Raw genomic sequence first — 13367 nt, forward strand, 5'->3', positions numbered from 1 at the left:
AAAAGAAAAGAAAAGAAGAAAGAAAGAAAGAAAGAAAGAAAGAAAGAAAGAAAGAAAGAAAGAAGAAAAGAAAAGAAAAGAAAAGAAAAGAAAAGAAAAGAAAAGAAAAGAAAAGAAAAGAAAAGAAAAGAAAGAAACGGAAGTTCAAAGAGCTCAAGTGGCTTGTCCAAAACCCTTGATAGCAGGTTCCAGAATCTATGTTTATGAAGTATAAGCAAATCAGGACAATCATACCATCTACACTGTAATACTAATAATATGAAATACTGGTAACAGCCTACAATTACTAAAACTTGAGTTCTCAGTCTCTTGTTTTCCAGAGCCTGGTGGGACTGGTGCTATGGAAGCCGCAATCCCTGGAGGAGGCGGCATTTGCTGGTACTATCAGAAGACAACTTCTACAACCAATTAGACAACTTCGATGAGTTCCAAAGGGACTGCACTTAGTTATCCCAAGTGAAAAAATGCTCAATGGAGTATGGAGTTCGGAAAATGAGTGTTTATAGTCAAAGAAAAAAGATTCCTATGGGATCCATGGAGGATTCAAAGCTGCCTTCTTTGCGAACAAAATAAACAGTTGAGTTTAGGAAGGAGGCCTCACACAGAATTAAAAACATTAACTCATAATTAATTTTGAACTCTTTAAAGTTTTAAAAGCTATCTTACACTCAAACACAAATGTACTCAGATCTACATACAGTAGCATGGCTGAGACTGGCTAGCTATTCACCAGTGCCCTCTTGCTGCCTGCATCACTAGATTACACTTCCCAGGCTCCCTTCTGGTTCCGTAAGTGCCAATATAAATGGGTTCAAACCACTGGAGTATGAACAATTAGAAGTGATTATCCCACTTCTATATCTTACTCATAACAATCTTTCACAGGAGACTCTCCATCATCTTTCCCCTTCCATTACTGAGTCTCTGTTGAAGAAAATGCAAGCTTTCCATTGAAGGTTGAAAACAACTGAGCCAAAAAGTGGAGAGGGCCTGGAACCCTGAACTACTATCTAGAAGGATAGTAGTGTCCATTATCAAGGACACCATCAGATTTATGAAAAAGAGACTTTTTAAAAAGTCTATTGTGTTTGAACCATTATATTTTGTTTTGTTTGGTACAACAGCTTGCATTATCTTAAACAAATACCAGAATCACTTTTGCGATCTACGTGTGAAAAATCTTCCACAGTGAAATTCTGAATTCCTTACGAAGAAGTAGGCAGGACTCTGATAACATCTGACTTGTCATTTCATGGGACTGTGTGCAGTTTAGATAAAATAAATACGAGAGTTCATTTACTTTTCAATTAACTACTCATACAATATTTACTGAAAACCAGTAGGCTAGACTCTATTCCAAGTCTGCTAAATACAGCAGTAAGTAATATAAAGCCCATGCTATCAAGCATCTTACTACAACTAGTAGATGGGAACAAAGAATAAACAAGAAACTGTCAAGTAGTGATAAGTGCTGCATCCAGCACAGATGAAAAGAAACCGATGTGATAAACAGTGACTAGATAGCAAGGGATGACCTCTCTAAGGTGATATTAAGAAAAGAAAATTGTTTTCATTTTTTTATGCTCACTTATTTCCCAGAGGAATAATTTTAATTATATCATCTTCATGAAACAAATAGACATGTATACAAAGTATATAAGCATACAAACTTTGTATATGACATATTTTTCATATATTAATATATAATACATTGCTAAATATATTTCATATTTGTCTTTGTGTAAAGTCAAGATGAGTCTAGCATATCACTAAGCCAAAGGAATATAATCATTAAATATACTATGAAAAATTCCTGTGCTGTTTACGTAACTTAAAAACAAAATCAACAAAGTACTACACTATCTTATAAGCCAAAGACAATAATGAAATAGAGTTGTTCAATGCCCTCTAAGTTGAGGAGCACTAATATCTCCTCAAATTTCAAGATACAAATATTCTATAATGAAACTATAAGGCTTTCCGGAAAATCACTTGTTTTTAAAAGTGCTACTTAAAAGTTTAAATAAAAAATTAGATCTAGAAGCCACCTACTTGGTTGTTTGATTTTGATGACTCAAAAAATTTATTGAACAGGCTGACCACTTATGAATAAATATTTCTCTTGAAATTTATGCTGTAGTCTTTAAAAAAAAAAAAAGAAAGAAAAGAAATCAAGGAAACTTGATTTTATGTAGGAAGAAGCGTGGATATACTCAAAACTCTGATTCCACAGACTTTAGATCCTAGCATTTGTGTGTCTGTGGGCGGGGTGGGGGGGGCGGTGGGTAGGAATTTGGGGGAAGACCGTCAAAAAAATAACATCACATAGTAGTAAACTGAAAATTAAGTAGGATATAGGATATAGAGGTTGAAAGGTCCCCCTGCTCTGAGTAAAAGATATAAATGGAATGAGGACCTTACCCCTGCAGAAACACATGGGAGTAGCAGGCACTTCAGGAACAAGGGTAGTAAGAGCAAAAGCCCAAGGCAGGGGTGGCAAGGACATGTTTTACAAATAGCTAGGTCAGTACAAGCTCTGACAAAGAGAGGGATTGGGGCAGAGAGAGATTCAGGGGTGAAATCAGGTAGGGAGCTATGGTAAAGAGTTTGGACTTTACGCTGAATGAGATGGGAAGCCACTAAAGGGTTTTGGGCACTCACAATATATGAGTCAACAATTCAACATATTTTAAATAACAGCAACGGTGGTAATGTTGCACAAAAGATTTCCCTCGGCTGGGCGCGGTGGCTCACGCCTGTAATCCCAGCACTTTGGGAGGCCGAGGCGGGTGGATCACGAGGTCAAGAGATCGAGACCATCCTGGTCAACATGGTGAAACCCTGTCTCTACTAAAACTACAAAAAATTAGCTGGGCATGGTGGTGCGTGCCTGTAATCCCAGCTACTCAGGAGGCTGAGGCAGGAGAACTGCCTGAACCCAGGAGGCGGAGGTTGTGGTGAGCCGAGATCGCACCATTGCACTCCAGCCTGGGTAACAAGAGCGAAACTCCATCTCAAAAAAAAAAAAAAGATTTCCCTCACTTTAACAATAAACAATTCTACACACATATGCAAAATAAAGACTAAGGAAGGGCATAAAGAAAATGTTAACAATAGCTGTAACTGCAGAGTAGGATTATGGCCAATTAAAATTTGTTTCTGCTTATCTACATTTTCTAAAGTTTTAAATATACATATGGATTACTTTGAGAAAAGAAAAAGAAAACATTAACAGTAATTCCACATAACTTTAACAGAAAACGACATTCATTACAACTTATGTCAAGAGGACATCAAAAAACAACAGCACTAAATCTTGTCTTGATATATATGCAATGGAGAGTGACTCAAAACTGTGAAGCTCCATCTATTCTAAGTTATCATTTATGGATACACTGGTTATATAACTTTATAAACTGAAGAACTTTATGTACTGTGTGGCTTCTCAAATAGTGCCCAAGGTATAGTAAGTATTTGATAAGCAAATTGTCTGGTCAGGCGTGGTGGCCCGTGCCTGTAATCCCAGCACTTTGGGAGGTTGAGGCGGGAGGACAGCTTGTGTCCAGCCAGGGATTTGAGACCAGCCTGGGCAACATGGCAAAACCCTGTTTCTACAAGAAATACAAGAATTAGCCGGGTGTGATGGCACACATATATAATGCCAGCTACAAGGAGGCTGAAGTGGGAGGATTGCTTGAACCTAGAGGTTCAGTGAGCTGCGACTGCACTACCGCACTCCAGCCTGGAGGGCAGAGCGAGAGCCTGTCTCAAAAAATAATAAAAATAATAATCTCCACCCATTCCTCATACACACAGATGTATATATTCACACGCACACAAGCAATTACTTTGATTTTAAATGACATCTCAGATCCAACCTCTAAAAATTCATTTCTAGATTTCATGCAATCACCACCACAGGTGCTCTTTTTCTAGTGATGAGTATTACAACTGAGCTAGACAATAACCTTTAAGTCAAAAAGTAATCATATGTTACCCTTCTTAAGTTGCTAACAAAAACACTAGATATTTGTGGTATGTGTCTACTCTATCAATTTTTCCTTTTACTTCGGTGACAAAGATATCCATGTTAGCATTTATTTCCAAGGACTTCAATGATAAGATATTTAATTTCACATTTATTTTCAAAGGCTTGATGTGTCAACCCTGGTATGCCAGATAATTTCACTGCTTTGGCTGTCTGGAGGGCACTATGCAAGAACTGACTGAACATTTGTGGTGTATTACTCACTGCCCAGGGCGAGCAGGAATACATACTCATAAACTGCATGAAGTCTAATAAATTTTTCTCTTTTCCTTTATCTTTCCTTTTTTTCTTTTTTGTAAACCTTAGACACATGCCATTAAATGAAGAGTCTGAATTACTATGAAATTGTCAAGCATACATTACCTCAAAAAGAGACCCCCTCACTTCTGCCAATGCTCGAGCATTTTTCATGACCTTCTCAGTCATCTGCCATGATTTATTTACATCAATCGAGAAACTCTCTTGGAAAGTACATTCTTCCTAAATTAATACAAACTTTTAATATTCTATTACAGTTTACTTTCCTCAACTTCAGGTACTTTCTCTAAACTTTTCCGTTAAGTGTATACGTGTATGCATATTGATTTATAATCCTAGGTTTAACTCCAGGAAGAATAGCATTCATTAAAATCCATTTAGAGAATCTTATGACTAGTTAAATACAATCTGTGGTGTCATTAGTGCACATGCATGCACATACACAAAAGCACGAATACTTTGAAAATTTCTTTAGACACAAAGAGTTTAACTTCCATAACCTTGAAGTTACATAGCCTCAAATCACCTTAAGAAAAACCAGAACTTATAAAATTAACCAAGTTCCTACCATGTGTGACAGCATTCTGAGAGGGGATTTGCAAATACTAACCCACTTCACTCTGGTGCTACTGTACTACCACTTTACTATCTTGCTTCTTGTAACAACCTCTTCATGCTGCAGCCAGAGTAAACTTTTAAAACATGATAGGAAAATACACACCTGATCCTGTCACTCCCCTGCCTAATATCTTTTAGTGGCTTCTCTTTCCCTGTGGAAAAAGTTACATTCCTAACCACTGCGCCCCACTGTCTTCTCCTTTTGATCTTCTCTCACTTACTGCTCTTCCCCTCAGTCTCTGTACTAAATATATAAATCTATTTCTGGTTACTTTAAATACAGAGAGACACTCTGTATCTCCTCCTGGGTTTTCATTGTTCCCTCTTCCGCGAAGAACACTCTCACCCCTGGCCTGGCTAATTCTCTGAACCCTCCTTCTGAAGTCAGAAATTCTTCTAAGATGTTCTTGTGATATCCAGAATGTTGCTTGTCACAGAACTTAAATCCCTTTACAGTAGCTGATTACTTAATAATCCAGTGCCTTCTCTAGGTGTGTCTTTTTCATCCTCTTTTCCCAGCTTCTCACATAGTGCCTAAGGTATAGTAAGTATTTAATAAGCAAATCATTGAACTGTTAACCCTAGTTTAGAGCAGAAGATACTGAGGCTGAGAGAAACTGAACAGAGACTGCTTGATCCCAATGTTCTTTTCTTCAACAGCTCTATAGTCACCCCCTTCCACCAGGATTATAGGTAGGATCACCAGAATAAAACAAAAAGACAATGAACAGCAACTGTACTGATGCAATAAATTTAGTTTAGATTTCCTGGAAGCTAGCACCAAAAAAATCAAGGACAAAACTTCTGAACTCACAAATTTTTAACTCCTATCATAGATCTCAACAAGAAGCCTGGCAGATGAAGAATATATAAACTTACTCAGAACCGTAAGATTCATTCATCTACTTAATTATCCAACAAGTATTTACTGACACCCTGCAACAAGCTAGTCATTGTTACAGGAACTAGTGATACGGCAATGACTAGGATTAGCAAAATCCCTGCTCCCTGGAATTTACACTCTTTAAGAGAGGAGGGGCTTGAGTGGGGAAGAGGAAAGGAGGAATATGTAACAATAAAAATACTTTTAAAATGATTTCAGCTATTGGTAAGTACTGTACAGACAATACCAAAAGAGAGGCATATAATAAATGATGATGGCTGGGAATGGAGAGGCTACTATTTCAGCCTGGGCGATCTGAGAAGATGCTCTGAGAAAGTAATATCTGAAGTGAGTGGTGAATAAATACAAAATATCCAGCCAAACAAACATGTAGAAGGAAAAGCTTTATAGACAGAAGAGGTATGAAGGATAAAGATCCTCAGGTGGGATAAACCTAGGAATGGTTGAGAAACAGTTTCAAGGTGACTGGAAGGTAAAGATTGAGAATGCTGAGGGAGAAAACCTGCACTCAGAATTTGTTCTGAGGAGAGTTCATGCACTGGAAGGTACGGAGTGAGAAAGGCTGAGTGGTACAAATGGGTTCAGAACAGTAGGGACTAAGCCTACCCAAAAGTAGGCTTTCTAAGTACAATGAGAAGTCACTGGGTTTTTTAAACAGGAAGTTAACAAGACCCAGTTATGTCTTATAAGATCATTCTGGCAGGGGGTGGGGAAAATGGGTTGTAAGGGGTTAGAATGGAAGTAGGAAGACAAGTTAAAATGCAGTGAGGAATACCATCTAAACTACAACATACTTAAAAATGGCCTTTCAAAACCTGAAGGTACTTTAGAGGAGCCTCTGTATTCAGCTATTCAATTTTTTTAAAAAGTAAAAATTTGATTATGCTTCAAGCACCATAAAGATGATGAGGTATATATCACAAATAGTTACAATACTTTAGCACTGGCTTCTTACAAATTATCCGGGTGGATAACCAAATTGCCAAGGTCAGATTTTAAAAATTCGTAAATTACAGTGGTAATTTATGAAATATAGATACTTACTTTGACTAAGTACTTAACATAACAGGGAATTGGCATCAGGAGGTGAAAGATTATAATATGAAATTATAGAAAGAATACATGGCTAGTTCCAAGATGACTATGTAACTCAAGAAAATAATTCTAATTCTTTTAGTTCAATTTACTCACAAGTGTAGAGCAGACATAACAACGTCTGTCCTGCCTACCTAACAAAATAGTTGAGAACAAATGGAAAACAGATGTGAAAGAATTCTAGTAATATAAAGCATTATGCAAATACAAATTTTTGTATAACACACAATGATAGACCTGGAAGGACTTGAGAATTCATTTAGTATAATCTTCTCATTTCACAGCTGTAGGAACTGATATCAAGAGAGGTGAATTAGCTATGCCACTGCTAAAACCAGAATTTAGATTTTGCTTTTATATCATAGAAAAATATTAATTTGAATAGTTTCCAAATTTTCCACAATGTAAACTGTATCATTAATTTTAAAAACAAACCCCCACATAACTTGGAATTCTTTATTAACAATTTATTATGTGAGTAAACAAAAATTAACATATTTTTACTTCAATTCCATGATATACGTACATTAAAATATGATTGCTCTTAGAGAAGCATATAACTTTCAAAATGCTTTATAGTCAAGTCCTATCACTTAAGGAGACATGCAAGTAGCTTCACTTGGTTTTTGGCAATGAATTATACTCAAGGCCTTCAAAGACAGTTTAATCTTCAAAATAATCCATATTGATATTCTTCCTAAATAGTGTTTCTAAAATTCCATATCATCTAAAATTCCTAAGAAGCTTATGTCAAAATTTTTCTGCTGCTTGGGTAAACAACATTGATTTCCATATTAAAATGTTAAATATTAAAGCATAACATGACATAACAATAGTGATAATTAACAGTGTTAATCCAAACTTGTCATTAAGATTGCTAATGTGGATACTCAGTGACTGATGTTTACTGGCTACTTACTGCCTCTGGTCTGTATATCCAAATTCAATTTTATCTAAGTTTAATCTAGTAACAAGAGAAAAAAAATCCTCCCAAGGTGAAACAATTATCTACTAATTCTGAGCTTGACATGTTTGCCTATACCTACATTTTTGTACTTATTAATTCTCTTCTTACACATTCCGTAATTATTTTATCAAATGGCTTTTTTATGTTAAACACATCCTAAGACATTACAGATACAGTGACGAACTGAACAGATGAGGTCCATGTTCTCATGAAGTTTGCATTCCAGTGGGGAAGATATAATAATCAAGCAGTAATAACATAAACAACAACAACAAACAAAAACTCAAAATATAATGCCTGAGGGGCTACTTTCAACTGGCCTGCCAGGAAAACCTTCCATAGCTAAGATCTGAGAGTCCTGGAGCCAGACAGGCAACGATCACAGATAAAATTCTGGGCAAAAGACACAATTACTGGAAAGGCTCCATGGCTTAGTCTGTTCAACGTACAAAAGGAGGATCAAAGCAACAGAAGCAGAGTGGATAAGATGGAGAGAAGTCCAGTAAGAGGTAAGAACAACACGTGGGGCCAGTTCATGCATAGTTCTACAGGGAGTATAGATTCTATTCCAAGTACAATAGAGAGCTACTGAAGAGTTTTAAAAGCACATAAATGACAACACTCCAATTTATAGTTTGTAAGTATGATTTATGTTTTATAAATGTGAAGAATAGCATGGAAAAGGAGGCAGACGACAAGGGGAATACTAGGAATAGTACTAGTACTATTAGGTATTTGGAAGAGTACAACACTAGGAACTATACAAGTAAGATGATGATAGCTTGGACCGGGGTGGTAATAATGGAGATAGAGGGAAGAACATCAATTCACGGTTAGGCAGGTAGAAGAAATAAGACTTCCTGAAGGATATGGAGGTTTGAGCAGCCTGAGGAACCAAAGATAAGTTGTAGATTTGGGGTTTCAGTATGTGCATACATGGCAACCCCAGTGATCTCAGACGAGGAAAACTGGAGACTCTAATAGTTTGTTGATGCATGGTTGGCTGGTAATTGCGGGGAACAGTTAGGAGTTGTATTTTAGCCATGTCAAATATGAAATGACAACATCCACATCAAAATATCTAGTGGGGAATTAAGTATATAGAGGCTTAATTTTTTTTAGAATTATAATCAACCAATTAATGTCTCATTTTGGGGGCAAAACTTTTTACCTGCTCATTGAGTGCTTACAAGTTAACACATACAAGTACAATAATGATGATCAAGATGACGATGATGAGGGAGGGAATATTTTTATCTATACTGTGATGAGACAGTGATTCTTTATTGAAATCAATAAACAGATGGGGTAACAAGAGATAAAAGGTCTCAAGATTTTTCTTCCTTTTGAGTTAAACCACTACTTAAAATAGTTACATACATGTAGCCCCACAGGATGTAAAATGGGGATTCATTCATATTTTAAAGTAAAGTTTGCTTAAACATCTATACTTTTGCTTATAAATCACTTAAGGAATTTGAGAAATACCTAGTGCTTCCTCCAAACACAGAAACCTAACACAAGTTCAGGTGAAATATGAGCTTGGCTAGATACTTGTCATTTGAATTAATGTAGCTTTGTAAATAAATTCTGCTCTTTAATGCCTTCAGTTTTATCAAAGTCTTGCCTCCTGAGATAGAATCCTCCCATCAGATTGTAATTCATAGAACTCATATTATAATCAATAAAAAATAAAAGGTAGCCTAGATATCAATAACAAAACACACCAAATAAATCAGACATAAACTTTGATATTTTTTATGTGTCTTCTTCACTTGATGGTCAGCATCTGACATCATGATTCTCTGGTGCTTATAAACTAGATAGCATCATGTAAACTAGATATATGCATACCTTCACATATAACTAAACAAGGTTTATTCTAATGTATTCTACCAACCATGGAAAACTGGAACATAAAAAAAGACAAGTAATACAAGTGGGAAAAAAAATCTCCCGTCAACACAAGAAGAGTATGTTTCTTTTCTTTTCTGAGACAGGGTCTCTCTCTGTCACCCAGAATGAAATGGAGTAGTGCAAACATGGCTCACCGCAATCTTAACCTCCTGGTCTCAAAGGGTGTGTGTGTGTGTGTGTGTGTGTGTGTGTACACCTCCTGGGCTCAAAGGATCCTCTGCGTGTGTGTGTGCGTGTGTACACCTCCTGGGCTCAAAGGATCCTCCGTGTGTGTGTGTGTGTGTGTGTGTGTGTGTGTGTGTGTGTTTCCCCATGGGGATGAAAGGTCGGCAGTCTCAACCTCCTGGGCTCAAAGGATCCTCCTACTTCAGTCTCCCAAGTAGCTGGGACCACAGGTGTGCTCCTGCGTGTCTGCGTGTTTCCCCATGGGGATTAAAGGTAGGAATTAACTACATTCTTAGTACAGGTATTTCCAACCTAACTTCCCCATGATCCCCTAGGAAGAATTCTTTAGCTACTCAATTTCACAATTCCTGAAGGATTCCTTGGAGGTATGTGTGTAGGAAAAAGCTTATATAAGCTTCTCCCTGCAAGTCAATGCTGAGGCAAGAAAATACTTGGCTTACACAAGAGTAGAGTTGATAGAGTTAGTACATTACTGTGTTACTATGTTAGACGAAGGTAGGTCCTTTTCTCAGTTGATTTGGGGAAAACTTTAAAAAAACAACTGTTATACTGGTGGGGTATGATAGGAAGTAAGAAGAGCCAATGAAGACAGATTTCAGAGCTTTTATACTACTTTTCACTAAAGACACTTCAGCCTGACATTGGTCACTTTTCTTAAATTAAAATTTCACTGTGAAATTGCCTAAAATCAAATGTTACATTTAGCATATAAGAATTTCAGTGCTAACACCTCTTTTGGCACAGATTCTCAGTTTTTACTGCATGCAAATTTGGGGAGGGGGGCTGGAGAATGAACTCATGGCTTAAGAATCTGGGAACTGCTTGAATTTCACTGTAAAGACACATCTAAATCTGAGTCACTTAATATCAGGCTTCAGCTAAATATTTAAATGGTTACATAACACTACTAATTTTTAAGAACAAGAAAGGGTTTTTAAAAAAAATGTCATGGCTTTAGGATTTCCTGTTTCTGTTTTTCATACTATAAAAATGTCTTGTTTGATCCTTCCACATATATGAAAACCTTATTTGCTTTCTTCTTGAAGAATAAAAGATCTCCGCATCTTCATAGAGATGCCCTTTATTAACCTGATGCTCTAAGATGTGTCTTTCTTTGGCATTAGATAATTCATTTCTCTCTGATAATGATTGATGTTTACAATATAAAATAAAATGAGAAATTCCATTGTAATAATTAAAATATCTCTAAAATTCCAGTGAATTCACATATCATCAATAACTAAACTGAAAACTAAAAACCATGCTTTAAATCCTGGATGCTTCACACCATCCATATAACACACCTGAACCAATAACAAAAGTTTTCACTCAAGCTTTGACATTTCAACATGTAGTAGATATAACTTTTACATTTTGGAAAAGAAATAAAAAACATATTGGAAAATTAATTTTTAAAAATCTTTTAAACTTCTATATAGTTTCCCAACATTACCTGTAGTAAAATTAGAAAAAAAATTATTTCTATATTTATCAGTTTATCTTTAACCAAAGGTACTCTTTTGATATAGTAAGTGTCACAAACAACTAACATAAATTTGCTTAAGCCTTAAGAGGTTCTTTTCCCAGTATTTTGAAACGGATGAGGAGAACCAGATAAAATATTATAACTTCATATAAACACTGTATTTAGAGCAATAAGAAAGCAAATAACCATGTTCCTCTTCCATACTCAGCATTAAATTATCTTTCACAAAGCAAAAAGCATTTTTTTTAAACTGATAAAGCAGTATGTGCAGTTATAAGAAGTACAGAACTCCCACATCCTGGCCTTTACATTCTTCTTCTTAAAAAAAGACGCAGCATTTATGAGCCCCATAATGACTATTTTAAATCCCTGAATCACATTGCAATAGAAAAACACTGTATAGCATAATGCATAATGGCATATTTAAATACAGCCCCAGATCCCATATTTCTACAATCTATATTAATGTGAGCAAATAAAGATATTTCTACCTTGATCATTTCTTAAGCAAAGGTTAACTAGAAAGGCAAGCCTTAGGAAGAAACAGAATACATACCATGATGTAGTCTCTTTCGTTAGAAAAGGTAAGAAAAACAGATTTAAATTAAGACTTGGTGTATAAAAGCCGAAAGCATAGAATTTGTATCCACATAATGAACTGATGTCTCCTCTAAAGACGTCAGATTGCCGTTCAGCTAAACTATCTAAAAATACCTCCTTGCAAACACACACACGAAATGACTACAAAGACAGGTCTTACTAAGCAGCTCTACTTGCACAAAATCACTTAATAAGTGGGAAAAAACTGAAGTACTTAGGGAAAAAAATAATAGAAATTTTTCATATAAATTATGATCTTTTATGAGCTATTCTGCAAACCAGTACCAATGTGTAAAGAGTAGTTAATAAAGGATCTTAAAGCAAATCGTAATTAATCTAAGACGTTCAACGGAAAATCATGTTCGGTGAACTTGAAATCAAATAAAGAAAAATAAATCTCTGAATCACCATCAACATTCTACTTAAAAATCAAGAAAAGGAAAATATCCTAGCTGAAAAAGCAGGAGTCAAATTCATAGATGCCACTGTGTGTCAGGCCATGTGCCAGATATGTAATTCCTGCAAAACCTATGAAGTATGCATCATTAACAGCACTTGACAAATCAGGAAAAATGGTTCTGAATATTGAGGCAATCTGCCTACTGTCACGCAGCTACAGAGAAGAGTTGGGTTCCAACCCACATACGAATGACTCTAGAGCATTATAATCTAACAACAATAACTGGCATTCACACGGGCTTTACAGTTTGCAAAAAGATTCTAATGTCATGAACTCTTTTTATAGTTTTCCTATGTAAACCTCAAGTTTTCATGTATAGAATGAGGAGTAGAATCCCACTTTGCTTCTAATTTTGTTAGATGATTAAAGAAAATCACAAACAGAGCACTTAGTAAATCAATTTTAACTATTAATAATTTTCTTTTTTTCCCCCCCTTTTCTTTTGAGACAAAGTTTTACTTTTGTTGCTCAGGCTGGAGTGCAATGGCACAATCTCAGCTCACTGCAACCTCCGCCATCTGGATTCAAGTGATTCTCCTGCCTCAGACTCCTGAGTAGCTGGGATTACAGGCGCTCACCACCATGTCCGGCTAATTTTTCATTTTAAGTAGAGATGGGGTTTCAACATGTTGACCAGGCTGGTCTTGAAATCCTGACCTTCAGGTGATCAACCCACCTCAGCCTCCCAAAGTGCTGGGAATACAGGCGTGAGCCACCCCGTCCAGCCAATAATTTTCAAAACAATGTTGTAAGGTAGACCAGTATTACAATCATGATCTTTATTTTGAAGGGAGAAATGAGTAACTTTAAGAAGTTAAATGACTTGTC

General features: G+C 36.2%; 1 protein-coding gene across 18 annotated transcripts in view; it reads right to left on the reverse strand.

Annotated features, from left to right (window-relative positions):
• Positions 1–13367, reverse strand: part of RAPGEF2 (Rap guanine nucleotide exchange factor 2) — a 249448-nt gene that overhangs the window by 64249 nt on the left and 171832 nt on the right. Inside the window, exon 1 of one of the 18 annotated variants that reach the window (XM_032248548.1) lies at positions 12036–13001. The exons of 16 other annotated variants lie outside the window; for them this stretch is intronic. In XM_032248548.1, coding sequence (XP_032104439.1) covers positions 12036–12038 — 3 coding nt within the window. In that variant the 5' untranslated portion in view covers positions 12039–13001. Of the gene's footprint in view, positions 1–4411; positions 8161–12035; positions 13002–13367 lie in introns of those variants that run through there. One more of the 18 variants, XM_032248544.1, reaches the window with a different exon arrangement.

Source organism: Sapajus apella, unplaced genomic scaffold, assembly GCF_009761245.1.
Source record: "Sapajus apella isolate SASKATOON/1434 unplaced genomic scaffold, GSC_monkey_1.0 scaffold67, whole genome shotgun sequence".
Classification (NCBI taxonomy): Eukaryota; Metazoa; Chordata; class Mammalia; order Primates; family Cebidae; genus Sapajus; species Sapajus apella.